General features: G+C 35.9%; 1 protein-coding gene across 1 annotated transcript in view; it reads left to right on the top strand.

The window, feature by feature from the left end:
* ABCA12 (ATP binding cassette subfamily A member 12) overlaps positions 1 to 23,017 on the top strand; it is a 199,381-nt gene that overhangs the window by 67,602 nt on the left and 108,762 nt on the right. Inside the window, exons 3-7 of the mRNA XM_019021763.4 lie at positions 580 to 733; positions 10,134 to 10,225; positions 12,212 to 12,309; positions 14,985 to 15,170; positions 18,775 to 18,953. Of these exons, the coding sequence (XP_018877308.3) occupies positions 580 to 733; positions 10,134 to 10,225; positions 12,212 to 12,309; positions 14,985 to 15,170; positions 18,775 to 18,953 (709 nt within the window). The remainder of the gene's footprint in view (positions 1 to 579; positions 734 to 10,133; positions 10,226 to 12,211; positions 12,310 to 14,984; positions 15,171 to 18,774; positions 18,954 to 23,017) is intronic.

Here is a 23,017-nt window from a genome sequence, read left to right as displayed (position 1 = left end):
TAAAATGAAATACACTACCCAGGAAAAAAGCCATCAATCAAATTTTGGTGATACAGTCTTTTGGATTTTTTAGTACACGTGTGTGTGTGTGTGTGTGTCTGTGCGTGTATTAAAAGATTAGGACTCTTCTGTTCATCTGTTTTCTGATCTGTTCTTTTAAACTAACAATGTGTCATAAACACTTTTTGTATTAATTGACAACATTTGTATTGGCTGCTTTGTGTTTTATCATGTGGATACACTGTGATTTATTTTTAAAACATTCTGGCAAACATTCTTGCAACTACCTGTAAGTATTTCCTTAGAATAAATCCCAGGAAGGGAATTCATGGGGTAACCAGGCATTTTTAAATGCTTTTATACATATTAGCAAATCCGGAAAAGGGAAGTTAAAAAACATAACACCCTCCAAGACTGCTCCTACTCAGTGGTGAGTGTTAGTTGCAGAGTTGGGGCTCAGTTGGGGGACCCGGAGAGTGGTAATCCAGGAGGTAACTTCACAAAGTGGAGTTACTGCATTTATGTTCTTTCCCAGACAAATGTGCCATAGTGATGTAATGACTGTTTTTTTAATTTTAGGTTACCTCGCACCTCGAAACCTTCCTAGTACTGGATTCTTCCCATTCCTGCAGACCCTACTCTGTGACACAGACTCTAAATGCAAAGACACACCCTATGGCCCACAAGATCTGCTTCGTAGGAAAGGAATTGATGATGCACTATTTAAAGACAGGTGGGGGCACTTCTCAAGTGTGTTCAATTGTTCTGAGAGATCAAATCTTGTTTTCCTTCTGAGATAGCCAGGAAGCCATGCAAGCTTAGATATGCAATTTTGTTTTCTATGTCTATAAATGTGATGATCTAAATATGAAATAAAGTAGGTACAAACTGGAATAACTGTTTATGTGAGATTGAGTACAATCTACTTTGGGTGAATGTCTCAAATTTGCTTTGTAAGATGGGTAACTAAGGTAGTCCTCCTTTACATCCCTCAAAGATTCTCTATCCAACCTTAAATTTTCAGTGACACATTGCCTGAGACTCATCACAAGCATGAGATGTCGTAAGTGTAAGATAAGTGTCAGGGCCATCATCCTGGAAGAATCACATACTGGTACTACCATGTGTGATACTTTCAGATACAATAAAAACCAGGAAGTGCAAAAAAGGAAATTAAGGGTCCTGAAATTCAAAGTAATAAAGTTAAAAGTATACATAATTGAATGACAACCTTTAAATGAGGTTAATGCATGTTCTACTTTATGGTGTAAGGAGCAGTTGAAGAATGAATAGGGAATCTAAGCCATTAATAACCTGACCATTTACAACTTCAATTTTCCTTGCTGGGATTCTAAACCTAAAAAGACTCCCAGAAGCCTATCTGTCTTCAGAACTGAAAACAATATTGTAATCTTGAATCAACCATGCGCCAATTCTGTTAGAGATATTTTTTGAGTATCTCTCAAGACAATACTATATTTATCTATAATCGTAGATATTTAGTTGCCAAACTTTAATACTAAATTCCCTAGCATGTAGCACAATTTCTCCTTTAATACCATTCTCATTATTTTGGTCATCAAATAATCTAGGTGATACTTTAAGAGTGCAACTGCAACCCATTTATTAAAAAATATAAACATGTTAAGAATTGTCATGAGACACAGCTTGGGACCCCTAATTGTTGGGATGCTGATTCACACTGATTTTGTTGTTTCAATAATTAGGCTTGATGCTTAAAACAATCTGATGTTCATTCATTCATTTATTAATCTTTTAAAAAATAGATTAATAGACTGAGAGGCTTCTATGTGCCAGGCACCATTCTAGGCACTGGGATACAGAGGTGAATAAAACAATTTCTCTATCCTTTTTGCATTCTAAAGGAAGGGAAAGCAACAGCATGATCAAATAAATAAATAGCATAATTAAATAATAATGAGTGTGCTAGTGAGAAAATAAAGCAGGTTAACAGGTAGAAATTATAAAGTAGGGATTTAATAGAGTGTCAAAAGAAGGCCTCTGCTAGAAGTGACATTTCGGTAGAGACCAACAAGGACAAGGAAAAATCAGCAGCAGCATATGAATATCTGGAAGAGAGTGTTGCATGCCGAGAAACAGCAAATGATCCTGAGGTGGGGACAAACCCAACCATTTAGAAGAGCAAAAAGTCAGCTAACATGGTTGCAACATGGCAAGGGATGAGGAAACGGATTGGGATACGTAGAAAAGGAACCTCAGAGACCAGAGCATGCAGGATCGATCATGAAAGAAAAGGTAAGGGGATTCACATTGTGTGTTTAGTGTAAGGAGAAGCCATCTGAAAGTTTTGAGTGGGGAAATGACATGATACATTGTCTATGAGAACGGCACAGTTCTAGGCATATACAAGCATGACCTCAATGAGCACCAGTGTGCAATTAATTCTGTAAGAAGACCACTGCCAGCTAGTGTCTATTCCCTCTTGTATAATCAGTGCAAAGGTGGGATGGAAGAAGAATGGCATTCCTTCTTGTTGCAATGTTGATGGTCTCTATGTTTGTCACTAAGTGAGTGATGAATTAGGAATAATGTATGCTGATGTTCTAGCAGCGGAGGGAAAACATTAAATCAATAACAATAATAGGAGATAGTACAATGAAGAGTGCCAGAGGGAAGCTGAAGCAAGACACCCTCTATACTTACAGCAGAAAGAGAGCTTTCAGGTGGGGTAATCAGGTAAATCTTCACAAAGAGGTTTACTTGAGACAGACATTTTGTGAACCAGGCATTAGAGGAGCTGTGAGAAAAATTAATATCTATCATTTAGAAATTGGATTACCATTTTACAAAGAACTATAAGGGACATAATTAACAGTATCTAAGAAGTAGATAACTATAGTTCCCTCTAAAGAAGTATTTGTCTATCTAATATTATAGACAACCAAATTCATGGGGTTGCATGAGATGAGACACTGAGTTGGTTTTGGAAGTAGGATTAAAGTCCAGGTGTATTTTTTCATCTGTTGATTATTCTCTAGATGGCTGATCATGTCTGCTTTACTTAATTTTAGTTTTACCTCCAGGTAGTTTATCTAGCTCAAGTTGTATATTGCTGTATACTCACTATTTTCTCTAAACTACTAAGTAATTGGAGTTTAATTTATAAAATTATGTACAATAATAAAGTTGCATTAATGATATTTCCCATCATGCTATTAACTTTTATGCTTTATATAGCTGTGCAATGAAACTGGCATATATTTTACTGGATAAACAATTCCACTAAAATTGCTTCCCTTTAGTGAAGGAAGATTCACCAGCATAGCCTCATTAGGAAACAAAACAGTCTTCCTTTTCTGTTCTATAAGTGAGGGGAAAAAATGCCACCTTTGGTCTCACCAAAAGGTGAGACCATGTTTCTTTTAATAGAATGCTCTTCTGAAAGACATGATCACACTGCAGTCACTACTTGTTGGCCAGTCGCCAAGTGTTTTGATGTGATTTTGTGTCTGGCACCAGCCTTCTGTTATTAAATTTATACATCTCTAAGCATTAGCTTCAGGATGAGATGTTTAAAAAAAAATCCAACACTGTACTCAGCATCGACTCTAACTAGCTGTCTGAAAAAAGAAACAATTACGTTTATGGTTTTCTTGCTCATTTGCACAACAGATGATCCAACATCACAGATCTTACCCTTTTCTTTCCTCCTTACACTGCCTCTCAGAATCTATCAGCACAGTGGGAGCCCCTGGCCATGTGCCATTGCTCACACAGTTGGCGAATAGCAAAGATCATCCCCTAGAGCGCACAGGGTCATTATTTGGAGAAGGGATTCAGCTTTCCTGAGACCCTGGGGGCAGTTGCCTCTGTGGATTTGCTCCCTATTTCTGTTGACACTCATTCATGACCTGCGGCTTCTAAATTCGTACCTCTGCTCCTATTATATGGCTCCTGCAGAACTTGAAAAAATATTTAATCAGAGTTTAGTCGGGTCAAATTTTAAAGTGCCAAGGCTTTTGTTTAATACTGAAAAATATGGATGAACTTAGAAACTGACCAAAAGATATTATTACGAGTGTAAGATAACTGGAAGTAAAACAGGTGTTTGCCTTCATTTGGTTATATAGATGAGAAAGGATGTAGAGGTCTCTTCTTGTATTAATTTTAGATTAATTTATAACCATTTAGTAACCATTTTAGCTAAAATCAGCGTAAAAAGAAAGGGCAATAAGAATTTAAGAGTTTTAAACTTTCCTCTAGCTTGTTTTAGTATTACATTTTTGTTACTACATAGTTAAAATCACAAAGAGATACATGAATTGGAACATAATTACATGTAATTTAAACAGAAACATTGATCATTATGAAATAAAATTGATAAAAGTGAAAAAAGAATGGTTAAAATTTTATTTATCAAAAAACAAAGTAGAAGAATGTCTTAATTATTACGTAAGCCCAACCATTCATTCAGTAAGAATATAATGAATTCATACAGCATGCTGGAGGCTATGCAAGTCACTATAGATACAGAAATGCATGAGGCATATGTCTTACCCTATATAAACTTACAGTTCAAGTGGGAAAGAGAGACGGAGAGACAAGATAACACGTAAACTGCTATATAACATGGTAAATGTAATGAATGTCTGTTTAAGTATCACTGTGCCCAGAATATTAGACAACAAATGGTGAATAGTTACACAGGTACCATAAGACATTGTTTCTGCCTGAGGAATATGGATCTTACTGGAGAGTGTATTAGTGAAGTGGAGATAAGTGTGGGTGGGCAGATGCCAGGAGAGTTCTTTCAGAGGCTTTTAAGAGTGTGGTCATTGAGAACAGATAGGGTGGTGGTTACCAGAATAGCAGAATGTATATTTGAGATAGGTCATGGAGAAAGAATGCCAGAATTCAGTGAAAGGGAAAAATAGAGGCAGTTGCATAGTTGGCTTACAAGAATAGGCAGACAGCTTTGCTACTGACTGTGATGGAGAGATTACACATTTCCTTGCAGTGTTGCCAAATTAATCTGCTTGTTTCATGGTTAGGTAGAACATAATCTGCACAGTGTCATCTGAGAGACACAGTGGTGTTATCTCCTTCTCCCCATATTCTATGTGTTCCTGACACATGTAGGATACCCCCTAATCTGCCCATAATAATAGCCTGACAAATTTTAGAAATGTATTAGCCTCTACTCACTATATACTATAACTAACTCCAAAGTCTTTCCTAAGAATATAAAAAACCCTAAGACACAGTAACATATTAAGTCATTTCTAAATCTTAATGTTTTAACTGATATGGATTGTTGGATTGTAACTGAGCCACTTATAAGAGATATATGTTTGGAATGTGGACAGATATCCATAGCTGAAGTATGGATGGCCCTTAGGGAATGAGGGTCAGGATGAAATATGAATAATTAAAACAATTAAAATTCTCCTGTGGGTGACTTCTGTTTGGGATATCCAGGAAGGACAACTGCGTCAAATCACTGAGGGGGCCTCAAGACCATTACAGTGTCCTTAGTCCTTATTTGCAGTTAAAAGTTAATGACAAATGTCATCTGGAAGTGGGATCAGAACTAGACTTGCAGAAAATCTCATATGTTTCCAGGTGCCACTACATACCCATGTAATTCTAATTCTGGGGAAATGAGAAAAAATACATATACAAATTTAACTAACCCTTAGAGACAAAAAATAATGTCAGAATTTTCTTTCCAGGATTTGCCATATGTCCCTTTCCTGATAGGATTTCCTCTTATAAATAGATTATGCCATGGCACACAGTACCACTTATACAGGTAGTGACGTTTCCTACTCATAGGAAAAAGACACCCAGTGGAAGTACATGCATTTTACCATTAAGACGATATATATAAATGTGACATTTCCTGAACGTAACTATTGGTAGACATGTCTGAGAACAAGTAAAATCTATTCAGTGTTTAGTTTTTTTTTCCTCAGAATGATGGAATTCTTAAATCCAAAATGTTTCCTGTATTGAATTCCACTCCAAAATAGAGCCCTATAAATGTCACTGAGGCAGAATCTACATCTTCAGTATCTTAGAGGAGTGGCCCTTAGCCATGCCCATCGTACCGTGCATGTGGCTGGGTCCAGTAAAAGTTAGTAAACTGATGCCATGGGCCACTTGGTGATTTGACTCAGGTTTTGTTTGTTCACCCAGATGGTTGAATTTTCTGGAATCAGATGGGCCTATGTCCCGAATTCAGTGGACAGCTAAGTTTTGTGCAATACTTTCATATGCTTCCCAGAGATATCCAGTATGAGATAGAGTCTCTGAGGCTTCCTTGGAACTATTTAGAGTTCCTGAATAGGATTTTTGTCTCTCCTGATTTGGTTTGGTCATGGGGACTGGAAATGGGGATGAGTTGAATAATTCCATTATCCATCATTGTACAGGGTTTCTCAACCTTGATTCTCAACTACTGATAACTGGGACCAGATAATTCTTTGTTGTGTTGTGCATTGTAGGATGTTCAGCAGCACCCCTGGCCTCTACTCACTAGATGCCAGTGACACTCCACGCACAGTTGTGACAACCAAATATGTCTCCAGACATTGCCAAATGTCCCCTGGGGTAGGGGAATTATCCACACTTGAAAACCACTGGGCTAATAGAAGGTTGAAGGAAAAATGTTTCTGGTTGCAAGAGGCTTGCATTAAGGATGTGAGTAAGGATATTGCTCTATAAGAAATACAAATGGGACTAACTCAGATTTAGGGGCCCTGTCATGTGTTCCAGTCCTCCTTTGCACATGTCCTTACTTAGCTATTCCATCAATGTACCATAATCCCTGGTTTTCTTATTTTACTTGCCCATTATTTTACATATAATAAGAATGTAATCAATGTTGGTGAGTTAATGAATGAATATGGTAGGTACGATGTAAGATGGTAACTTTGGGGCTGTGGCTGGGTGTTTCCTTTTCTAAGGATCCTTGCAGAATCAGATATGCAACAATGGAGAGCAGGCCGCAGCCATTTAAAGAAAGTTGCTTTAGTGGTAAGTTGTTCCAAGTAATGTTCCTCATTATCAAGTATCCAGTGCTTGTCATGTGCTAAACATCCTACTATCTGCCAACATAATACACTGTAGGCTTTTCTTAAGAACCTTACACTCTAAAAAGGGGGAAATTGGTAAACACTACTGGTGGAATATTTATCTCATAAATAGATAAAGAAGTTACATAAACTCATAAAATGAGGAAGGGGTTACACGGCTCTGGGTGAGGGCCTGTGCCTCACTCCATATCACTAGTCAATACTTGTAGGTTCCAGATCTATAAAATAATGGGATACATCCATTTGGTATCCAGAGCTTTTGAAGTTTCTAGGATTCTAAAGGGATTACATCTAAAGTATGGGCCTCCAGCTCCATACTGATGGTGAAGGTTGCGTCTTTGCAACATCTTCTTTTGTGGGTACTCTGACCAAGAGCTAATATTGATGAGTACCTATGATGACAGGTCCCAGAGAGACTCTTGGTACAGACACCTCATATCATACTCATAACAGCCTTGCAAAGTAGGTGTTATTATTGCTAATTTGCTGGTGAGGGAGACGATGGCTGAGATCTTTTAGGAAGAGAGAGCTGAAATTCCAAAGATATCTTCTAACTCTATAAAGTACTTTCTGCCACACCCCAACAATATGGTCTCTTTTTATTTAATCAGCCATCAGATCTTATGGTCCTATACTATGCTAGATATTGGGAATATAAAGATAAATAAGACATGGCAGCTTTTCCTAAAGATGTCACAGCTGAAATAGAAAAAGTGGTGGGAATAGGTACAGATAGATATGAAATAAGTGTGCACTAAGTGCTTGTGTGAAATAACAGGAAGGTGCTATTTCTCAACCACTGTTCTAAGAAGCAATGTAGTGCTTTGTCTGTAAACATGATCCTGCTCATTAGAAACTTCAGGGAATGCCATTAACTCAGTAAGAGCAGCTACTTTCTTGCCCTCTTTAAGTAATTTAATAGGGAGTTAATAGAATTAATTACCTTTGTTTGGGGGGAAAGTAAGCTGTGTTTCAATTTACAGCATTAATTCATCTTTTTATGCACATACTCTGTTGTACATTTATTTTGTGGTTTCCATTTTAAGAGTTTAAAGAAAACAGTTTTGATGTGTGATGGGAGTAGACAGGTGCTGTCACACCACACCTTGTCAATGCAAAATGAAGCTGGAGAATATTTTCAGGAAGGGGAAGAGCAAAGCACACATGATATCCAACTCTCGCTTCCAAAAAAAAAAGACACATTAAGGCTACATAAAAGATGTGGGCAACCATGTCACACTGGGCACTTCCTGGTGAGAGAAAGGTGCTGTTAGAATGGGAGCTGCTGTGCGTCCTTGTCTAGGAGCAGTCATTTTACTGTTGAGCAAGCTCAGGGCTGCAGAGCCAGCTGCTTGCTGAGAAGGGAATGAGTTTGTCTTTCCATGGTGTTTAAGTGCTATTTGTAGGAGTAATTTTAGGTTTCGTATCTGAATGTGGGAAGATGAGTAAAGTGTCCTCTGTGGAGCAGATGCAGCTTTTGCTTCTCCAAGAGCACACTTGCTTAGTTTCCTATTGCCTCTTCTTTCTTTTTTTCCCACTTCCTCACCACCATTCATTATTGAGTCTATTTTCTCTTGCTCTTTCATTCCTCATTTTGATCTTTGTCATCCTCCCTTTTGTTTTTGTTGCTGTCCCTAGTCCTTAAATTTTTATGAAGGCAGTTTTTGCTTTTGTTTTCAAAATGTGTTGATATTCAGTAGTCCTCATAGGATTTCAAGCCAAACTAAAAAAAAAGTCGAGAAAAAGAAAAGTAAACTCAACTTTCTCAAACGTTCTAAAACTTCTTTTTGAGAAAAGGGAAAATGTTCAGGTCAGTTCTTATTTTTACCTGAACAATTTTCCCATCACGTAGTCAGCATAAGGAATGTAAAAAGATTAGGGGCATACAGTCAGGGTCATGAATAATTCAAATATATATTAAGAATGCAGAACTTTTGGAGCAAAAAGTACATTTTATGGAGAATATTGGAAAAACACTAGGGAATGAAAACAAATATCACTTCTTTTTCTTTTTCCAATTATAAACACAAAGTACCCTGGAACTAGGATTCAGATCTTGTTTCTAAAACAGAAGTCAAATTGAACCATGGTAGTAAGCAGAATTTCTTGCTTTTCCATTATCTTTTTATAGCCATTGTTACGTACCTTAAGGTTTTTATAAATAACTACATAAAATTCACCAACTTTTTGGAATTCTAAAAATTATTTGCATCCTGGCATTTAGACTGATTTTATTTTTGAAACATACATACTTATTTTAGGCACAAGCTTTTAGATACATCCAATTTTCAAGAAAATGTGATCATCTCCATTTTAATAATAAACTAAACAAAAAGCAAATTTTTAGAAAAGAGGGGGTTACTAATTGTGGGAAGGCCCAGCAATGTTTTCTTCCAAAACCTAGTGTGATCGTGTTGCACAGGGATTCCTGGCACCACAATGTAATTATTACTGCCTTGACACATTCAATGCAATGGAAAATTTATTTTAATGTTATTCCTTTTATACTTGGTGCCATCTGTGATGACATCTACCACAATTCCTGGCACATACTGGGTATTCAATAAATGTTTGGCCTTTCTCTTCTTCCTTGAACCTGTGTTGAAAATCTTTAAAAGGCCATCTATAATTTAACATAGAAAACTTATTTTTCTTTTAATGTTGACAAATAAGCAGACCTTTGTTTCAGTCCCCAAAGCACTCTTGGATTCCCATTTATTTGGGACCTATCAACTTTTTAAAAGAAAAATATATATCATACATATTTTAAGTATTTATCTCTAATGTCTTTTAAAATGTTCTTTCTACAAGATCAAAGTAAAAATAACTATTTTAAACTTCATCTAGGCCATTTTCTCTGAATAAAAATATACTTTGTAGGAGACCTTATATATTCATTGGTGTGTGGTTAGGTGAATTCTTCCATTAAAATCCTGGAAACTATATTAAATATTTGAAAGTCCTCAGACAGCCCTGGAATCTGCCACATAATACATTGCTGTAACTAAAATTAATGTGGGAGAAGTTACAGAGTTCTTGCTTTTTCTTCTCTAGTGAGATTCTGAGAAAGTCATCCAACCTGGATAAGGACAGCAATTTATCATTCCAGAGCACCCAAGTTCCAGAAAGAAGGCATGCATCACTAGGTAAGCTATTTTCTTCTGTAGAGTTTAGGACAAGCCTTATGGAACAGTAAAGGTCTAATCTTTGAAAGGTTTATACTTTAAACTTTTCCAGCAAAGAAGGAATGCTTAGAATAGCCCTGAGAGATCTAAATGTTCCTCATGGTTGCCTGAGTATGGCGGTGCAATTACGCAAAGGTGTTGAAAATAATTAGAAATTAAGTTCTTACTGAAATACTCCATAGGAGCAAAAGCCTACATGTTGAGAATTGCACCATTTCCCAGAACTGACTCTAGACTCTTTAGTTGTCTGCAATTAGATGATGCTGGGATGGGTTAGAAAGCCCATTAATAAAAATTTTTGGAAAGAATCTCAGAGGTTTGTCCAGATTTTCCATTTTACAGATGAGAAATATGAGGCTCAACAAAATTAAGTGCTGTATCTACAGCCATACAGCAGAGCTGGCATTAGAAGGACTTCCAGGCCAGTACTCTTTCAGCTGTACACTTCTTCCTCACACTTAAGGCTTAGTATCACAGTCTTCAGTGTGACTGTGGACTTGCTTCACATCTAGGCCAGTAGCTCTCAAATTTTCACGTGCAGAGACTCTTCCTGAGTTGCTCCCTCAAAACACGCGTTTCTGAGCCTTAGGTGTGAGTGATTCAGTTGCAAGTGGACTTGAGAAACACTGATTAGAAGCCACATATTAAAAAAAATAAACGCTCAAAACAGCACGACTGGCTAACATCCATTGACAAATATTTACTAAGTCCCTAATACTAAGCAGCCACTGTCTTAGGGGCTGGGGATATATTAGTGAACAAAACAAGATTCCTGTACGTTGAAATATGATTGGTGCTCTGGATAAAAAGGGAGTTTCTTTAAAAGGCCATGGGATATTTAAGACTTTATGATATTCAATAACATTCCAATGCAAGTTGATGGAGCAAGTAAAAAAAAGTCCTGTGTTAATGTAGTAGGAACATGGTGGTGAATGGTTTTGAGGAGTTAATGTTCTGTTATGAATGATCTGTGGGTCTTTGGCTGAGTAGGTTAAAGCACCATAGAAATAAGGTTATAATGTTATGGTCCAGTAAGCTTTGCTTTGCTTGGTAGCCACAGATTATGTTTCTCACTCTGGCCAGTTATCTCACAAATATATTGCCATAGTCTAAAGGAATCAGATGGCAAATTCTTCAGCCCTGTGGGCACGAAAATAAAGCCTAGGTCCTACTGCTGATGAGTCACTGGTACCATTGAATATTAAGATTCTTTGCTCTGAGGATGACAAAATACTTCTGTATTAAATTTATAAAGGTCAATATACTGGCTTAATGAACATCTATGTTATAGATATGAATGTCATCTTCTAGCTAATGCTCCAAACCCAGAAAACTCTGCCACATCATAAATAAATAATACTAGATGTAGATGCATTGGGAATTACTTAATTAGAGTATACTGTATGTAGTCCAGGCTAATTGCTTTATCCCATTTATTTGATCTAAAATATCATTCAGAAAGCACTTTGAGGAGAGCATTTATGATTCTAAGCAGATTTTGGTGTCCCAATTGGATAATTAAAAGAAAAGACCATTATCACCAGATGTGCATTGGCAGATCCTTTGAACAGATGTTGGATATGATGGATCTGTGGAGCTAGTGTAGGCACCTCAAATCCTCCAGGCCTGCACAGAAATGATTCGGTTTATTGGGCAATAATATTGGTGATGAAGTTTAATGTCACAGACTGGAATGAAAGCAAATGACATCTAAATGATTGGATAAAAAACAAGAACAGACCAAAGTCATCACAATTTTATATGAAAAGAAAAACTCATGGAATTTGCCACTTTTCCAGTATAAAACTTCCATGGAAGAGGCATGTTTGAGCACATCCTTGCTGTAGGGTATATGAGGTCACAAGTGATGTTTATGGATTCTCATGTGGTCCTGTGCATTTGTGTGTGTGTGTGTGGAATGCTAATCTGTTCCTTCTTTGATTACAGCCACAGTATTTCCCAGTCCAAGTTCTGATTTGGAAATCCCCGGAACATATACTTTCAATGGCAGTCAAGTGCTCGCACGAATTCTTGGCTTGGAAAAGGTAACTTGATTCAATTTTGTAATGGGTAGAGTGATTCAACATAGGCCTTTTAGGTTAATAGAGGGATCTCTCAAATAGCAAGATGTTTGGAGCACCTTTCCTATTTAGGGTAATATCTCAGGCAACTTCTTTTCTTAGGAACCCTTCAATAAACAGCTTAATTTTAAGACATTCTGAATTCCTTAATATCTTGAGTATTTATTTACTTCCCTGTTAAGTCCCTTAATTGAACTTAAAGTTTTCACTTAGTAAGAAATTAGGGTGGCATAATATGTGATGTTTTAATTTCCTGAAGCAGGAAAGAAAAAAAGACCAAATGAAGTTATAATGCTCTTTGAATTTGCTGCCTCATCCATACTAATCAAGTCTTGGGAAAAATTAGAGCTAAGGAAAATATTGCCCCAAAGTAGGAAAATCCTTTTTCTTAGCGTATTTTAGAGAGCATACTTATCGATTTCTCTGTTTCCTAGAGATCATCTACTTTAAGATTTCCCAGATTGCAAGATAATGAACAATTTCTATCAGAGGTGTAAACTGGCAGCCTGTGAGCTAAATGTGTGTGTGAGTGTGTGTACGGAGATTTTAAGAAATTGAATGTGAATGCCTTTAGGCAGAACACGTGCTCTTTGTAACTACAATCTCTACTTCCCCTTATTGTCTTTCATCTGGCCAGATTAATATATTTAAGTTATTTGGCTGGTCCCATAGGTATTTAAGTCCTGTTTTATGTGCTCTTTAGAAATGAAAAGACTTCATTTTCAACATTTGGCATTAGAGATACTATTCTCTCTCTCTCTCTCCCACTCACCTTTCTTCTCTCCTTCCCCCATCACCTTCACACACACACACACACACACACACACACACACACACACACTAGCATTTTTAATAATATATCTATATCTTATATAGCAACCATTTCTTTTATCTGATCATGAGACATGTCTTTAACATTTATTAACATTCCAGTAACCATAACCACTGCTACTTAATATGACTTTGTTAGTTATACTTAAATTAATACTCTGTTTAACTGAGGCATTTCAATAAACTGAGTTATATAAATGAGCCAAAGGCCAACACAAAAGCGGACTCCAGGAAATGGCATCACACTCATCAACTCTGCCCATGCTGGCCAAAATAGAGGACCTTTCAATCTGTCCAATCTAGACATTGAAAGTCTAGTTTACATAATATTTGAGGTTTCTAATGTTTTTTGTCTGGCATAGAAGTCTCCCAATATGCCCAGTTAATTCCAGTCTAAAGCTTCCCCCAATCAAGCACAGTGTATAAATTAGAGAACATTATTCTATTCCATTCCAATTCTTACATATTGGTTCCTAGAAGTAGACAGTCTTGCCTTGGATCAGATAAATTCTTTAATATCTAGAAGAGCAATGCTATTCTCCAAAATGCTACTTTGTCATATTGAAACTCCCAAGTTATCTTTCTCATATGGAATAGAATTTCAGAATTTTGTGAGGCAGCACAGAGCTATATATCCAGGGGAGATAAGCCAAAAATGAAATTTCTATGTATGGATACATATTTTTAGAGTAGTTGGAGCAGGGAAGGGATGTAAAAATTAGGATGATATATTGATGCCTATGTCAGCAATCTCTCTGATTCCTCTTTCTTTCTCTTTACTGCTTTCTGCAACACTTGCAAGAATGAGTAGAGAAATCATTTTTGGGTGAGTTTATGTGGAATGTTAGAAGAGAGATACGGATGAATGACTAGAAGGCCTAACACTTATAGTACATCCTAGATAAGTGGATTCTGTCTTGTTCCATTACTTTTAGAATTTGAGTCACTAGAAGGTAGCATGTAGGTTTTGTAATACACACTTAAGGGGAGGATGAAATTGACCTCACCTCATGGAGTAATAAGAATTAATTATTAAGATGGACCCCTTAAGTCTGACAACTAACTGTCATCAGCTCTGTAAATATCTAAACAACTTAATAATGGTAAATATGATCGATATTATGGGTAAAATACTGCTGTATCTGTGACTGGCCTGAATTATGAAATATATAGGGAGATTATGATGATTCCATTATGAAAATGATTTCCAATGACTACTTTTAGTAGTTATGCCTGCTATTATATATTTTCACATACGTTTTCCTTTTTCTTTCTATATATAAGACTTAGATGGAAGAATTGCTTTGCAAATGAAGCAATCTATATTTGTACACTTCTGTAAATAAACACTGTTCATCCTAGGAATAGACCTCGAAGCTCCTTCTGTTGGAAGTCTTCCAAAGATCACAACTAGTTTCCTATGAGTGCCATGAAGAGTTAGGACACCTGAGTTTCTGCTACTCAATGTCCAGAAAAAGTGAATAAGATTTTTATGCATGAAGATTTTTGTAAGCAAAGACTCTGTGCATTGAGGTTTTCTGGTCAGAGACAAGAAATGAGTTCAGTCAAACAATTCAAATATAAATAATTTAAATAATAACAATGACAAGAATTTACCACATTCATGCATTTGCTCTACAAGTTTCATGGGTAAACCCTATCTACTTTATTGTTATTTTAATAGCTGCTATAATGGAGGACCTCAAAATGGCTATTTTGAAGACAGCTTAGATTCCTTGAAGAATAGAATATTTGGACATCTACGTTTATTAACACTCTTATTTTACTCTTTTCACACATGCTTTTAGCTGTTAAAGCAAAATTCAACTTCAGAAGATATACGAAGAGAACTGTGTGACAGCTATTCAGGATACATTGTGGATGATGCCTTCTCTTGGACCTTTCTAGGAAGAAATGTTTTTAACAAATTTTGCCTTTCTAACATGACCCTTTTAGAGTCTTCTCTCCAAGAACTAAACAAACAGTTCTCCCAGGTGAGTGTAGATCTTTGATCCACAAAGTGGCTCAACATGAATTAAAGGGTAAATCTATAGCCCATGTAGACTGGGAAATGCTGACTGGGATATTTGTTTACCTTAGGCATGTTTTCCTCACATAGACATTTGCACACGAAGTTTAATCTTAAGTAGTATTACTTATTTAATGTGAAAGGTTGAAACAATTTCAATGCTAAACCAAAAATATTACATTATGGTTAATGTGGACACACCTTTATAAATAAAATATGGCTTTGCTCTACAGTAAATGAAGTTTGATTGTTTTCTCTGAGATCTTTAGGTGAGATTACTCAGGCTGTGATACAAGTTTAATAATTAAACTGTCACAGTCATATAACTGCCAGAATTTAGAATAATGGGTAAAATCCTTTTATTTTTCTCAATGACTTCAAACCTAGTTTGAAAAGCTAATTTTTCTTTAATTGTGAATTTTCAAAAACTTTTATTTTAGGTTCAGGGGCACACATTGCAGGTTTGTTATATAAGTAAACTCATGTCACAGTGGTTTGTTGTCTAGATTATTCTGTCACCCAGGTACTAAGCCTAGTACTCAGTAGTTATTTTTTTCTGATCCTCACCCTCCTCCCACACTTCACCCTCAAGTAAGTCCCAGTGTCAGTTGTTCCCCTCTTTGTGTCCATGTGTTCTCGTCATGTAGCTCCCACTTATAAGTGAGAAAATGCAGTATTTCGTTTTCTGTTCCTGCATAATTTGCTACGGATAATGGCCTCCAGCTCCATCCATTTTCCTGCAAAGGACATCATCTCGTTCTCTGTTATGGCTGCATAGCATTCCGCAGTGTATATGTACCACATTTTCTTCATCCAATCTGCCATTGATGGGCGTTTAGGTTGATTCCATGTCTTTGTTTTTGTTTTGTTTTGTTTTGTTTTTTCTGAGACACAGCTTCACTCTGTCACTCAGGCTGGAGGGCAATGGTGCTATCTCAGCTCAATGAAACCTCCGCCTCCTGGGTTCAAGTGATTCTCATGCCTCAGCCTCCCGAGTAGCTGGGACTACAGGTGCAGGCCACCACACCCAGCTAATTTTTTTTTTTTTTTGTATTATTAGTAGAGATAGGGTTTTGCCATGTTGGCCAGGCTCATCTCGAACTCCTGACCTCAAGTGACCCACCTGCCTCGGCCTCCCAAAGTGCTGGGATTATAGACGTGAGCCACTGCACCTGGCTGATTCTGTGTCTTTGTTATTTTGTGACTAGTGCTGCAGTTAACATATGTGTGCATATGTCTTTATAGCAGAATAATTTATATTCTGCTGGGTATATACCCAGTAATGGGATTACTGGGTTGAATGGTAGCTCTGTTTTTAGGTCTTTGAGGAATCACCACACTGTTTCCCACACTGTTTAAACTAATTTATACTCCCACTAACAGTGTTTAAGTGTTCCCTTTTCTCTGTAACCTCACCAGCATCTGTTATTTTTTGACTTTTTAATAGCCATTCTGACTGGTGTGAGATGGCATCTCATTGTGGTTTTGATTTGCATTTCTCTAATGATCAGTGATATTGAGCTTTCTTTCATATGCTTGTTGGCTGTAGGTATATGTTCTTTTGAAAAGCATCTGTTCATGCCCTTTGCCCACTTTTTAGTGGAGTTGTTTTTTTTTTCTTGTAAATTTGTTGAACTTCCTTATAGATGTTGGATATTAGACCTTTTTCAGATGCATAGTTTGCAAAAATGTTCTCCCATTCTGTAGGTTGTCTGTTTATTCTGTTGATGGTTTCTTTGCTGTGCAGAAGCTGTTAAGTTTAATTAGATCCCATTTGTCAACTTTTGCTTTTGTTTTGATTGCTTTTGGCATCTTTGTCATAAAATATTTACCATATCCTGTGTCTAGAATTGTGTTGCCTAGGCTGTCTTCCAGGGTTTTTATAATTTGGGGTTTTACATTTAAGTCTTTAATCAAACTTGAGTTGAATTTTGTATATGGTGTAAGCAAGGTGTATATTTTTTAATTGAGTTGAATTTTGTATATGGTGTAACCAGTTTCATTCTTCTGCATATGGCTAGCTGGTTATCCCAATGTCATTTATTGAATAGGGAGTTCTTTCCCCATGGCTTGTTTTTGTCACCTCTGTTGAAGATCAGATGGTTGTAGGTGTGTAGCCCTACTTCTGGGTTTGCTATTCTGTTCCATTGGTCTATGTGTCTGTTTTTGTACCAGGACCATGCTGTTTTGGTTATTGTAGCCCTGCAGTATAGTCTGAAGTTAGGTAATGTGATTCCTCAGCAATAAGTTAGATTTTGATAAAACAATATATCCCTCTCACCAAAATATTATACATTAGAAGCAAGAACACTCTACTATGGAGTGTTTGCATACATTAGTCTTTAAACAAATTTAATTTAATGTTAAGTTCCAGGATACATGTGTAGGACATGCAGGTTTCTTACATAGGTAAATGTGTGCCATGGTGGTTTGCTGCACCTATCAACCCATCACCTAGGTATTAAGCCAAGAATGCATTAGCTATTTATCTGGATGTTTTCCCTCCCCCTGTCCACCTCTGACAGACCCCAGTGTGTGTTGTTCCCCTCTGTGTGCCCATGTGTTCTCATTGTTCAGCTCCCACTTACAAGTGAGAACATGCAGTGTTTGGTTTTTTGTTCCTGTGTTAGTTTGCTGAGGATAATGACTTCCAGCTCCATACATGTCCCTGCAAAGGACATCATCTCATTCCTTTTTTTCTGACTGCATAGTATTCCATGGTGTATAGTATCATATTTTCTTTATCCAGTCTATCATTGATGGGCATTTGGGTTGATTTCATGTCTTTGCTATTATGAATAGTACATACACTAGCCTTAAACAACAATGGTAAAAATGAGACACCAATAATCTACATTTAATGCAACCCCACATACAATGAGAGATCACAAAAAAGTACAGTTATAATAATCCCCAATCCAATGTAAAGTACTTACAATTTTTTTTTAACAAAATTGGCAGTCATGTAGAATAGAACATGTGGTAAAAAAGACATTGTTCAAAATCACATAGCACTAAGTATGTGTAATTATAATAGTAAACATTTTCCTGAATTATGTATACATATATACACACACACACACACGCTCTTATATATATTATATTATATTATATTTTATATATATATAAAAATCTATCCGTATCTCTACTAATCTATAAGGAGTACTCCATCCAAACAATATAACATCTAGTAATAAGTATACGGAAGATATATCTGCAACCCTAAACCAAGTCCTAAGAAAAAAAAACATTACTCAGAGCTAATATTATTTTAGGAACTTAATTTCAATTTCCAAATATATAATTTGAAATATTTTATATAAATACAGCTTTGTTAACCAAACTTTTATGCCAATTTCTGGAGTTACAGGGAAAAGATACAATTATGTTTAAGAACATTAGAAGTAGTTGCTGGTTTTCCAAATAAAAGATTGGCTTCAAACTGAGTGAAGATCTAAAAGAATTGCTTATGTGAAAATCTAGATTTTTGATGCTTTTAAAAACAGCAAACCACGTGATTACAAATGTTAAAGTCTCATTTTACTCTGTTTGTGGTTTTATATTTTAAGCTATCCAGTGACCCCAACAATCAGAAGATAGTGTTTCAGGAAATAGTCAGAATGCTGTCTTTCTTCTCACAAGTGCAAGAGCAGAAAGCTGTGTGGCAGCTTCTGTCTAGTTTTCCAAATGTGTTTCAGAATGACACATCACTAAGCAATCTATTTGATGTTCTTCGAAAGGCAAACAGGTAAGAAAATGTAAGAATTAAATGTAATATTAGTGTTCACAAAGAAGTGTTTAAAAAAATGTTACCTGTGATGATTACTGTTATCTGGGTTATTTAAACACAGAGCAAATAATCCTTCAGCCTCTTATTGCAGATTTTAGCAGTGAAGGTGAGTGTATTAGTTAAGCAAAGAAGAAACATACACTGTGGTCATCAAGGTTATGGAAGCATCCACGAGGAACTGATCCTAACTGTTGTATTGTTACTGGGTATCACAGAGCTTCTAAGAATGAGGTGTACAGCAGGACCAACAGTATATTGCAGCATTGACTCCAGTTCATTCAGGGACAACCTGAGCTCTATGCAACTAGCATTTAAACTATCCAGGAATAAAATATCTCAGTGAGTTTTGTTTGGTACCATCCAACATAAAACAACCATATTGGTAAGAGTTTTGTTCCAAGCCACCTCAAAGAGGTTGGCCTCCCTCATGTGTAGTCAGCTTAGAAATGACCTTCCAAGCCTGCATATCAGTTAGCCTTGGTATATATGTTATAAAGATTTTAAAACCTTTGCAGGAGAAACACCTTTAAAGGTTACTTTATTCATAAAAGAGATCTGGGCATGGCCAGTATTTAGAGTTTAATGGACAGTACTTAGGTTTTGATTGCCCTGTATAGCTAATTTGAAAATGTGCCTTAAAAATCCAACTACTGCATCAATGATGTTCGATTATTAAGTGCCTATTACATGCTAGACATGTTACCAAGCCGTTTGTACACATGATCACATTGAATCTTACAACAAACAGTATTTATTTTATAAATTAGATTAACAGTCCTAAAAATTAAGTATTTGCAGATCCTGCATCTAGAAGGGTTTGCAACTAGATTTTCTAACTCCAGAACCCAGGCTGCCTCTCTTATATGTCACTAATAGCATGATGTAGTCTATTTTGTATGTCTAAAGCATCAGAAGAGATTGTTTTTTACTTTTGGAATGCTTTTAAGAGCTTATATCTGTTCAAAGACCTTATAATAAGCCCTTGTATTGATAAAACAATCTCATTTGATTCTCAGAATAGTGCTTTGAGCTGGAGACAATGGATTCCCATTTTATAGAAGAGGAGACAAATCCTTATGGACGTCAAATGGCTTCCCCAAGGTTCTACAGTTAGTACATGGCAAAGCCAGGACCTAAACTTAAAGAATTCGAATCCCAGTCCTATACTCTTTCCATGGTAACACACCATAACTGGAATACAGAAGAAGCAAGATATTAGGAAGTTTGATTCTCTATGTTAACCCTCATTTTATCTCTTAGGGAAATTTTCACTCACTCAGAATTTTGACTCTGATCCTTTTCCTCCTATTTATCTTCTGTCTTAGGAAGCAAACAGGTGAATCTGTAAAAGGAGAAGGGGAATTATTTGACTTGTATAGTGTAGCAGTGAAAAGAGTCAAAATAATATTCAGACCCCAAATAAGATATCACTACACACTCACTGGAATGGGTTAAATGTTAAAAGATGGCTAATTCCAAGTATTAGCAAGAATGTAGAGCAACTGAAGCAGTCATATATTACAAGTTAGCATGGGAAACAACACAGTCATTTGGAAAATAGTGTGACAGCTTCTAATGAAGTAAAACAGTAGATCCATATGAGGCTGCATTCTACTCTTGGGTATTTATCCAAGAAAATAAAAATATACACCTATATGAAGACTTGTATGCTGATGTTTATTTCTTGATAATAGCTAAAAGTGGAGCCAGGTAATCAAATCTCTATAAACAAAATGGCAAAACAAATTGTGGTTTATTCATATATTAAAATACAACACAACAATAAAAATAAGCAGATTATTGAGTCATACAAGGTAAATAAGTCTCATTAATATTATGCTGGCAAAAACATCAAAACAAAAAATATATACTGTGTATGTAGATAGCGTATCATCCTATTTATAGAAGGTTCTAGAATTGACACAATTAATCTATAATGTTAGAAATCAGATCAGTGGATTCAGGAGAAATTGCATGAGAAAAATTTTCTGGGGTGATTGAAATGTTTGTATCTTAATTGGCATGGTGGTTACATGTATGTGTATTTGTCAAAACTTATAACTTTACTTTGTACCCCGTAAATTTATACAATTAAAATTATCACTTTACAACTTAAAAAAAACTCATTTAATTGTACACCTAATATAGGTGCATCTTATTGTATTTAAATTATACCTCAATGAAATTTGATTAAAAAATCATCAACAACAACAACAACAAAAATTCCATAAAATAATATTTAGTAAAAGACAGAAGATCTAAAAATACTCTGGGCATTATTTTGGCGGAGCAAATTACACTGGCAAAAACATTGTGCTGTGGCTATTTTAACAACAACCTCTGATCCAAGTTCTGCAGCTATTTTAATTCCCTTTAAATTTTAAAATAAAATTATTGCATATTTTGGCACTATGCAATAGAGTATGTTGTCAAGTAATGATTATAAATGTAAAAGAGTCTGCATAATAATGAAAATAGCTTATTAATAAATGGCTTCAACTCAAGCACCTTAGTAGCAAAAAAACAAATAATGTAATTTAAAATGGACAAAAGATCTGAATAGATATTTCTCAAAATAACACATATAAATGGCCAACACGTGTATTTTTAAAATGCTCAACATCACTCATCATCAGGGAAATGAAAATCAAAACTATAATGAGATATCATCTAACTGCAGTTAGAATGGCTATTATCAAAAAGACAAAAACAATAACAGATGCTGGCAGGGATACAGAGAAAGGGAAACTCTTGCACACTGTTGGTGGGAATGTAAAGTAGAATGGCCATTGTGGAAAATAATATGGAGGTTCCTCAACAAATTAAAACAGCCATGCACAGAAAGACAAATACTACATAATCTCATTTTTATGTGGATCCTAAAAAAGTTGATCTCATAGTAGAATGTAGAATAATGATTACCAGAGGTTGGGTGAAAGGGGAGGATGAGGGAAGGTTGATCAAGGGGTAGAAAGTTACAATTAAATAGGAGGAATAAATTTTACTGTTCTATTGCACAGTAGGCTGATTGCAGTTAATAGTAATCCATTGTATATTTCAAAATAACGGTAAAAGAGGATTTCAGATGTCCTCATCATAAACAAATAATAAATGTTTGAGGCAATGGATATGTTAATTATACTAATTTGAGCTTTACACATTGTACACATGTACCAAATTATCACACTGTACTCTATAAATATGAACAATTATGTGTCAATTAAAAATAAAATAAAACTTAAAAGAAGCTGAGTGCAGTGGCTTATGCCTGTAATCCCAACAATTTGGGAGGTGGACATGAGAAAATTGCTTGAGCCCAGGAGTTCAAGACTAGCCTGGGCAACATAGTGGGATACTATCTCTACAAAAAAATAAAATAAAATAAAAAAGTAGCTGGGCATGGTAGTGCATACCTGTGGTCCCAGCTACTTGGGAGGCTGAGGTGGGAGGATCGCTTGAGCTTGGGAGTTTGAGGTTGCAGTGAGCCATGATAATGTCAGTGCTCTCTGGCCTGGGTGACAGAATGAGATTCTATCCCAAACAAAGATAAAACCTAAAGAGAAATAGCTTCAAATTATTATGAAGCAAATGACATTTGACTTAAAAATTATTTTATTTTCATAAGAACACTTAACATGAGCTCTGCCCTTTTTACACATTTTTAAATTGTAAGCTATAGGTACAATGCTGTACAGCAGATCTCTAGAGCTTATTTATCTTGCTTAACTGAAACTCCATGCCTGTTCATTAGCAACTCCCATTTCCCTTTCTAATCAGACCCTAGAAACCATCATTTGACTCTTTGATTCTAGGAATTTAACTATTTTAGATACTTCCCATACAAGAAATTTTGTAGTATTTTGCTTTGTGTGACTGGCTTAAGTGGTTATGCATTATCATTTCACATCATGTCTTCAGGGTTCATCCATGTTGTTGCATATTTCAAAATGCATTCTTTTTTAAGTCTGAATAGTATTCATTGTGTTTATATAGCACGTTTTCTTATTCATTTATTTGTTGAT

Source organism: Gorilla gorilla, chromosome 11 (assembly GCF_029281585.2).
Source record: "Gorilla gorilla gorilla isolate KB3781 chromosome 11, NHGRI_mGorGor1-v2.1_pri, whole genome shotgun sequence".
In the NCBI taxonomy this organism is placed as follows: domain Eukaryota; kingdom Metazoa; phylum Chordata; class Mammalia; order Primates; family Hominidae; genus Gorilla; species Gorilla gorilla.
Note: the sequence above shows the minus strand (reverse complement) of the source record. Positions and strands in the feature narration are given on the sequence as shown.